The 9,747-nt window shown below is 39.6% G+C and overlaps 1 protein-coding gene across 1 annotated transcript; it reads right to left on the reverse strand.

Moving 5' to 3' along the window:
- Positions 1-5,725: 5,725 nt before the first annotated feature.
- Positions 5,726-6,747, reverse strand: LOC117293565 (melatonin receptor type 1B-A-like). The gene has a single exon (XM_033775925.1). It carries the CDS (start codon positions 6,745-6,747, stop codon positions 5,737-5,739), a length of 1,011 nt encoding a protein of 336 aa, XP_033631816.1. The 3' UTR covers positions 5,726-5,736.
- Positions 6,748-9,747: the final 3,000 nt, after the last annotated feature.

Consider the following 9,747-nt stretch of genomic DNA (forward strand, 5'->3'; position numbering starts at 1 on the left):
AAACACTTTAATTTACTTGAACCAGGAAAATCAACTCAGGTTTTATGAATGATAAACGGCACTATTATACTGTAACAATCTTAGCTGGATGGGGTGGGTGTATACTTCCTGCCCTGGATGTAGAGCTCGCCATTCTTGAAGACGGGGCGATTGCCGGCGTCGTACGCTTTCTTCATTACATCTCGGAGGGATCTTTTTTTGGCAACGTCAGCGGCAGGAAGGTCTTGCAGGATAAACATCCCGGTGTTTGCAAGACTATGTTTGGCTCTCGACAGGACAGCCTGGCGCTCAGACCGATACAGAAATCTCGCGATGATGTGGCGGGGCTTGTCCGATGGGGATTGTGGGGGTCTTCCTGTACGATGTGCAGCCTCAACTTCAGCTTCCGGCATGTTGTACCGCTCCGTCAGGATCTTCTTGACTGTGTCGTAGGGGAAGGTGGTGGGTTCTTTTGGGTTTTCCGGGATTCCCCCAAGCCGGAGGTTGAAGCTTCGGGAATGGCGCTCCAGGTTAAGTGTGTCGTCCTCCAGGTGTTTAATCTTTGTAATGGCCGTATTGAGCTGCGTCGTCAGGGTGGAAACGCCATCGGATAAGTTCTTTTGTTTTTTTTGGATTTCCTCGATGGACTTTGACGAGAACTCAATGGCCTCCTCCATTCCACGTTGTTTTGTTTCCAGGGTTTGAATTCTTTTCAAAATGGAATCTTGTTTGTTGATCACTGTGTCCAGTTTGCTGCTGAGATCAGACGCCATTGACCGGAGTTCCCGACGCAAGGTGATTATGTCATTGTCTGATGACGCAATGGGCGAGCAGGGGTGATCACCTGATGAGTGTGGCGCGTAAGTTGACTCTGATGATATCGAAGTGGATGCCGACTTAGTTTTGTCTTTTTTGGGGGGCATACTGCTTGACTTTAACTTCGATGGTTTGTGAAAGTGATGACAAGTTGTTTATACTCACGTTTGGAGGTTATTGGTGGAAATGGAGGAGATATTAAGGTAATTTTAGCTGATTTTCAAGGAGCTGATTTTCACATGGTGTGGTCGTCTGTGGTCGTGGTCGAACATATGCACTGGTAATGGCATTTCCTCTGCCCCCCCCCCCCCCCAACTAGGATCAAGATGGCACTCCATATTAGGCCGTGCAGGAATTGGTGACCCCCGCAGTAAAAGGCTGGATCGCTGAAAAAGGCCTATTCTTCAACACTGTCGCTATCGCTTGAATTCGGATGCCGCCTAATTTACATTCCAATATTGGGGGCGCTGTTTCATGAGGTGCAACTGTGTATATTGAGAAAGTTGTCACATGGAGGGAACAGTTTTCTTTGGTCACGTGGTTGCTGGACGCCATTTTGTCTTACAATGCAGCAAAACCATAGAGCTAAGCAAAACCCAACTGGCAGACTAATCTGGCACCCCGTGGCTTCGCCCATGCGTTTCTTGGGGAACAAAATGGCCTCTAATCGCAAATTGTCGTAACTCTCCCGACCCGTTTCATATTATGGACCACGTTCTGACGGCGAGGGTGCACTGCTATATTGCCAATCGCGCGTGTAATTAAGGATGAATACAACCCACCTTGCGACAATATTAATAATGAAGCCAGCTACTCATCAGTCATAGTGTATGTTTGTCTTCGATTGGGCCGACAAACAATCAGTCCAGAAACCTAGTTTCATCGGACAACATTTGCCTATACCTGTCCGTGTGCAGGTCGATTTCATTATCGACTAGCTTTGGGACTCGAATAAATGTCAACAATGTTGTAGAATGTCCCTTTTTCATGTCATAACTATGATTGACAATGAACTTTATCAACAGGGTTAGAAATATGAACTGCCAAACGCGTGTGTAGTTCGTCTAGCAAGATGATAAAGCCACGAAACATCAAAAAATGTTGTTATAAAAATTTTTATTGAGGATAAGTGCCTTCATGTGTAAAGACTAGGTGATCAAGTTTTAAATAATATGGTTTATAGTTTATGGTTTATCTAAAATCATTCAACAATTCGCGGTCCCGAACTCCTTTGCATTGACCTCGTAACTAAGTTGTTATCCAAATCAATTATAGATGTTCTAAATAAAATAAAACAAGTCACCTAATGACTGATGGATATAGCCATGAGATCCTCTTTATTGGCAACTGGTAAGCGCCGAGTGTCTCACGGTCCTCGATCATTAACTATCGATACAACAAATAGCTACACGAATTAGCTTCACGCTTTTGTTCAGCAGACTGCAACGTTTTCAAGCAGACGTTAATTCAACAAAACTATCCAAACACAGCAAAATTAGATTGCACGGTGGACTGTAAAATGTCCAAAATGTTCAGTCTAATTGTGATGGGAAGGGAATTGTCTGCTTTTTTTCTTTTCTTTTTTTCTTGCAAAAATACCTAATTTATTATAAACCGATGATCGTCGTTGTGGCGATGTCCGTTGAAGCGTAAAATTAATGTATACTAAAGTTGTTGTTTTTTTTCCATTAAGGAGACGGTCCACGGTTGCAATATTGATCTTGAGTTTGACATGGTTGACTTAAGACCATACATTTTTAGTTTCCCCTTTTTCGTGTTTTTTGTTGTACTCGTTCAAAGGCTCGGTATACTGTTTACAAACTAATATAGTTGGAGGATTAATGTAAAGCTCCTTCTGAAGACCTTTGGTTCGGCCATCTTTATTTTCTTACATTCAATTCAACGTTACCAAAACGAGGCTGGGACTCTGTCAGAGAAAAATGTTCAAAACGATGTAATAAGTCGTACAATAAATACATCACTAATTTATTTTTTACAGTGAAGGGCAAATGTAGTTTTTGTTCGATGACAATATTAGCATCCATTGATGTTGTTACAACCCTTTACGTCAGCGTCCAATGTTTCGGTCATCGTTATCATTATCATGGTGCTTTGTTTGTCTGCCCCATTCCGTCCCCTGTGTTCCTGTACGATATGATGTGTAACTTAATTTGTGTTTAGAAAATCAGCGCTTCTTTTATTAAGGCATCTTATACAAGACTTCGTCTTTTGAATATGCTTGTACCCTTTTGCAATTTGGCAATATTGAGGTTGATTGCATTGAACAGAAGCACAATTCAACTAAATTAAATTCGACGTTTGTTTCCAAATTTAGTGAAAAGAAGAAGAACGTATATTTAGAACAATTATTTCAATCAAAGACATTCTAGAACTGATTGGACAGAACATATTAGTGAAATGTATTGTTTTGAGATCATACATTGTGATGTCTGGAAACAAACAAACAGACCAACATGCGGGCGTTATCAGAAACTATAATTAACTTGACATATATTCCTGAATATTCATGAACCTGTTTAATGTTTATTACTGATACAAACTAAGGCTCATGTCAATGTGACTGATGGATGAACAACATCATATATTCGTATTATAATCGTGGGTTGTTTTAATTTTGATTTTTGTTCTTTTTCTTTTCCTTTTTTTCGGAAAAAAATGGAGATGTATTAAGCCTCATTTGGTCCGTTTTTACTTTATGATTAACCATGAGTGCTGTTTGCAATGGTCTACGGAACATCACTCAATTAAAAAGCTCATTTTCAAATTGAGGGAGATAGCATGTCATTAATACATTTGATTCCAACTATTCAAAACATATTTATTCGCAGGAAAAAAATAACTTGGATCATGTGACGTTGATTGTTGATTGAAGAGACCTATTCCATTCAAAGACCTTCACATCACTATCAATCTTTCAATATTTTCTGATGGTTAATTCCATACTTATGTTAATGAAGTTTTAGTAGCTGGGGGTTTAGTGATATAATTGATCTCAAAGGAGCGAATAATACATTGAAGGATGAGTCTTCTATACACCGTTGTGCGGGGGGTTGGGAAGGTGGGATGCAAAACCACGATAAGTAAGCTTCTCAAACTGGTATTTTCATGACCTGTGAGACATCAAGGAAAAAGTGTTGTTGATAATGTTTAATAATTTTTGTTTGTGCAAAGGAGATGCAAGTGTCCCAAGTTGGTCCGTTTTACGTTGTAATTATCTTCTGAGTGATGTAGTATGGTCTACGGAACAAAACTTAATTAAAAAGCTCATTCAAACTGCAAGAGATATCCGTCATTGAACATTTGAGTCCAATTGCCCCCAAAACATAAAAATTAGCAGTAAAAACAACCAGTGAATCATTTAATTAAAGGCAGTGGACACTATTGTTAATTACTTAAAATAATTATTAGCATAAAACCTTTCTTGGTGTCGAGTAATGGGGAGAGGTTGATGGTATACAACATTGTGAGAACGCTCCCTCTGAAGTGTCATAGTTTTCGAGAAAGAAGTAATTTTCCACGAATTTGATTTGGAGACCTCAGATTTAGAACTTGAGGTCTCGAAATCAACCATCTAAACGCACCCACTGTGAAGGCTAGTCTGTGACAATGGACAATAGTGTCCACTGTCTTTAACGCTGAATGTTGGTTGAAGAAACCTACTCCATGCAAAGCCCTTCACATCGCTATCAATCATTATCTCCCGTGGTTACTTCCATACTTATGTTGAAAAGGCTTAGTGTAGTTGAGAGTCGTAAGATCTCAGGAGGGTAAATAATACATTAGATGATGAGTCTTATATACTCCGTTATGCAGGGGGTTTAGTTTGGCTTAAAGTGAGGTGGGGGCACAAAAAGATAATAAAGCTTTACAAAACTGGTACATTCATGACCTGTGAGACACCAGGAAAATAGTGTTGTTGCTCGTGCATGACAATTTAAAACATTGAAACTGTGTAACAAGGATTACAAAGGGGGTTGGGTGTAATTAGACAAATATTAAATTATACATAAATTGTATGTCAAAATGGAAGATCTGTCTTCAAAATTGTAGATCATCGTTCACCCGGAAGAAGGGCATAATGAAGAGTTAAAGAGTTTTCGGAGAACAGAAAGTATTGTAACTAATGCTCAATTGTGCTCAAAAAAACTGTCAGAGATGTGAAATTTTGACCGTTTTTTTGGTCCAATAAAACACAACGGTAATGACGTCAGTGTATATCGATCGAAATTGTGCTGTTCACTCTGCCCGTGCCAGCTAGAGAAACTGATTAAGCATTGGCTTTCGACATGCATTCTGCCAAAATGATAAGTTGATTTGACGAAGTTATCAAGAAAAGTCTATTGTTCAATTATTCGTCTCCTTGAGTTCTTGGGAACTAATACTAGGCCTGTACGGTAGAAAAATGGATTACTTCGCATTTGATTATTACAGAATAGTAGAGCATGTTTTGGTTGTTGAAGTCGTCACAGTAGTCATTACTATATCAATTCCATTTACTTGTGCAGCACACACTGACCAAAATATATACACAAAGAATATTTTCAATTTCGTTAACCCCGAATGATTGGCAAAGCTTTCTCATATATTAAAATCTTTATCATTGTAGTATATCAAACAAAGTCACCCATAGTCGTTTTCAATTGATGTAAGGTCAAAAGGCAATGTCGAGAGATCAATTACTCATATTAACTGCAAATCAGAATCTAGGCTGATTTTGTCCGTGTTTTAAGAGTAAAATCCCCCGTTTTTGCAAATTTCAAGATGTTGAACTCTTGTTCATCACACATCAATGTTTTAGACACTGTTGTTATTTCCATTACATCGAGCAAAATCGTTTGTAATTGATCATTGGGAGAAATAAAACACAGTGGAAGTTTTCCCAACTTCATCTGCATCTGCATCTGTTTATACAGAACGAAATTACTCCCAAGGTAATTTAACTCGCTGCGGGATCTTTTTGAGTTTGCACAACAAGATGCATCGGATCACTTTCTTGAAATCTGGATGTTTGGTCGCATAGATGAAGGGATTTATACAACTATTGCAAGACAGTATGACAGCAGCGTACGTTGTGGCTCTCAGGCAGGCTGGGTGGGTACACAGCAATGATAATCCGTAAGGAGTTGTGCACATGAAGAATAAGCAAACAACATAAAACATGTTCTTGGTGACTTTGACTTGCCTCCTGTCAAGTCTCTCGCGCAGGCTTGGTCTTTCCTCTTGATGGGGCTGTATCACGCTAGACACGGTTGGCTCGATGTTCTCGGGCGCCACTTTATTGACTCGTGAACGCAGAAACACGAATATCTTAAGGTAACATGTTATGATGACTGCAGTGGGGAGTGGGTAAAATACCAGCGATAACATAACGTCATAAGCCTTTGCTCTTTCGTGGGCGTTATTCTTAAGGCATGTTCGGTAGCGACTGCTGTAACCAAGCTCCCCGAGGTCCGTAATGAATGGTGTGACCGAAACACAAAGTGGAACTACCCAAATGATAACAAGCATGAAACAGACGATTGTGGGTCTGCATAGGAATAGGAACGTGGCTTGACTGTACCGAATCAGTATGAGACGGTTAATAGCGATACAGGCTAGAGTATAAACACTTACTCCGATACAAGTTATCAGAATAAATCCGCACCAAACACACAGCCAGTCAGGTAGAGGCCAACCGTCATCGGCCACAAAAGCCACTATGATCCAAACGAGATGGAGGCAGATCAGAAAGTCCGAAAAGCTTAGATTGACTACAAATATGTTCATCTTAGTGCGAAGTTTGTACGAAAGGAAAACGGAAATGATGACCACCGTGTTCCCCACTATGCCCAATACCGCCACGAGTGCTAAAACACCCGCTAAGATTTGCCTCTCCAAAAGGCTTGATGTAGGTTGTTCCTCATCCAATCCAGAATGTGAATAGTTATCCATGTTGCCACAGTACTGGGCGAGCTATAGCTGCGATGTAGTTCTCTTCCCATCAACTCGTGAAATAGTTTGGGCTTTGCGAGTTGTCCCGTCTGCTCTTCACGCCGACTGTGTGTTGGTTGGATGTGAGCATCACGATATGGCAATGCAGTGTTTGTTATGCTGTCAGTTGCTGCTTGTTATTGTCACTCAAGCGGCTCGTATAAGCTAAACCGGCAACACTGCTGACAAAATTAATCCAGCCGTTTTTGTTTTAAGTGACGGTCACAGGGGGAGCGTATTGCCGCGTAACAACAGCACCGAACTGAGCAAATTCCGTTTGCATACTCGTTAGTATTTACGTCCCTTCAGTTAACAAAAATAAACAAAAATACAATAGGTTAAGCACAAAAGTGTTTTCCCTGTGTAGCTAATCATCCTTTTAATTGAAGAAATTAATTCTTGAAATTAAAAAAGAAATCGATACTTTTTAGTATAACTGTGAGCCACACGCCACACAAATATTGTAATCCATGTAGCGTGATAACTACCCTCCAGTTCCTTTTTGTTTCTCCGTCGTGGGGGAGGGGGGGGGGTCAGTTTCCTCTTGGTTTAATGACGTGTGGTGGCATAGCGGAATAACAGCACGGACTCAATCTCATCGTGTTTCTAATCAGCTGAGTGTGGGTTCGAGTCACAATCATGACATGCGTGTCCTTGAAGCGTCCATTATTGTTGGTCCTTCGGATGGGACGTTCAGCCGTAGGTCCCGCGTGTTGTGTTAAGCGCGTTAAAAGAGCCCACTTACACTTGCCGCTAAGAGAAGGCGTTTGCCCTGGTATCTCTGGCAGTGGCTGCCACAGATTAATGCGTTGATGAAAAAAGTCTATCCTTCAATAAATTATTGCTATGTGATAAGGCAAATGAATAGTCCTTATAGCATAATTTTTCACAATCATACCGATCAATTTAAATTCAAGTTTACAGTTTGGCAAAACGATGCGTAAAGTATAATAAGAAATGATAGGATCTTAAAAGAGGTTCTTAAATTTTTTTTTAAGTATTAAACACCAATAAACGGTTTCACCATTTTCAATCTTTAGATATATACCACCAGTTTGACAAAATAAACAACCAGGGTGTTAGGATGTTAACTGATACAACTATAATATATTTCCCTTTTAACACTATTATCTGTATCTCTTTTTTACCGTGTGTTGTCAAATAATCACAAGTTTGGTGTGATCAACACCTGCGAGTATAACCAACGCTCACACTGTGTTTGGCCACTTATTTTTAATTCGTCGCTCATTACTTTTTACCCGGTGCAGGTGCAACGTGCAGCATAAAACACCAAGAACAAAACCCAACTCCCAGTTCTTGCTAATTCAAAAAACAAATGATCAATGAAATCCATCTGACGTCGCAATGAACCGGTAATAGTTTACGTGTATGATGGGTAAACCAAACAAAATGAAATGAGCTCTTCTTTTGTAAATTAAATGAAAACTCTGAGCAGTGCTTACATTCAAAACAGATAGGGGGTTTTGTGATACTTAAATTTGATGTGCTTCTGAAATTATCGTGGCCAGCTATTAATATAATACCATGATCATTTTAAACAGGATGTAAGTTTATTTTGTTCAATGTATCCAATCTTGAAATCAAACTTCACAAAATCCAGCTTGCAATAAAATTGCCTACCAAACTTATATTGTTATTATATCCTTATAAAAACATCTGTAATTCTGTTGAGAACATTTTTACCTTCACTTTTGTTTCACTTGTATGGAAAACTCATTTAAAAGCGATCGTGTAGTTAGCAAACGTGTCCATTGAAAAATTTCTTTATAAATTCAGCTCTTTTATAATCGATCCTTGCTTCTCACAACGACAAAAGGGCATTAGCTGTTTATATTGACATACCCTTATTATCTGACTGTTGCCAGTGGAGTAATTACAAAGTGTAGTTGGAATAATGGTTGTGTTTGCTTTGGTTAGACACGGGTCCCAATGTGTCATTGTTTCTGAACGTTCGACGAGGCGTTTGTTTGAACTGAATTTGAATGTCAGGGTGATTTTTAATGTCAAACTGGTCTCGCTCTTGCTCATTCTTTCACGCGTTACTGTACTGAATCACAACCAAGATTGTCAATGACTCTTTCTTGGCATGACTCTTTCTCGGCAGAATTACAAACCAAAGCCCAACTTTCACCGGGTTGTAGTTTTCGGATCTTCACTTCCCCGCATCATGTTTTATTTTGTTTTCTATTTAATTATTTTCTTTATTAAATTATCGAGATACCAAAATCAACTTTCATGTGGTTTCCCCGGCCTGTATTCTCTCGCTCAACTTAAAACTACACAGGCTTTTCGGCAGGGATTTTCAATAGTACCAATCGCTGTCCAAATCCACTGATACTTACAGCTATATGACATTTATTTATGGAGTGTTTTAAACCCTTTCACTTTAACCTATAGTCGGTTGCCCTTGGCCGAAACAATAAAATGGCCGAAATATATATTATGTTACCACACTATGTTCCTCTTGTACAGAAGTAGGCCTACCCCTACAACCTTCCCTAAAGAATCCCTAAGGGTGGTACCATTCTATTGAGCACTTACACCATGGTATACGCCGACGTAAATGTCGTATCTCTCCAATTGATTTATTTCAGGAGTTACAGCGAGAAACACAATCACTTTAATTTTGTTCTCTGACCCCTTTCTCAAAGGGGGAAAAACGTCTACAGAATTGCCCTCCCCGAACACAATGAAAACACATTAAGGGTTTACATAGTGCCACATTTATCAGGCAGTTTGCTATAATAAACTAATTAAATCTTGTACATTCGCACCCCCCCCCCCCACCCCATGGTATTTGATTCCAATAACACATTGATAACACCATGCCCACATATCGGGCACTGAATGCTAAAAGCATCTGAAAAGTGATTTCCACTGAAACAGAATTGGGCTGAGACAGTTAGTTTCCGTTTTCGGTTTGGATGCATTAAATAAAGG

The sequence above is a fragment of the Asterias rubens genome, chromosome 8 (genome assembly GCF_902459465.1).
Source record: "Asterias rubens chromosome 8, eAstRub1.3, whole genome shotgun sequence".
Classification (NCBI taxonomy): Eukaryota; Metazoa; Echinodermata; class Asteroidea; order Forcipulatida; family Asteriidae; genus Asterias; species Asterias rubens.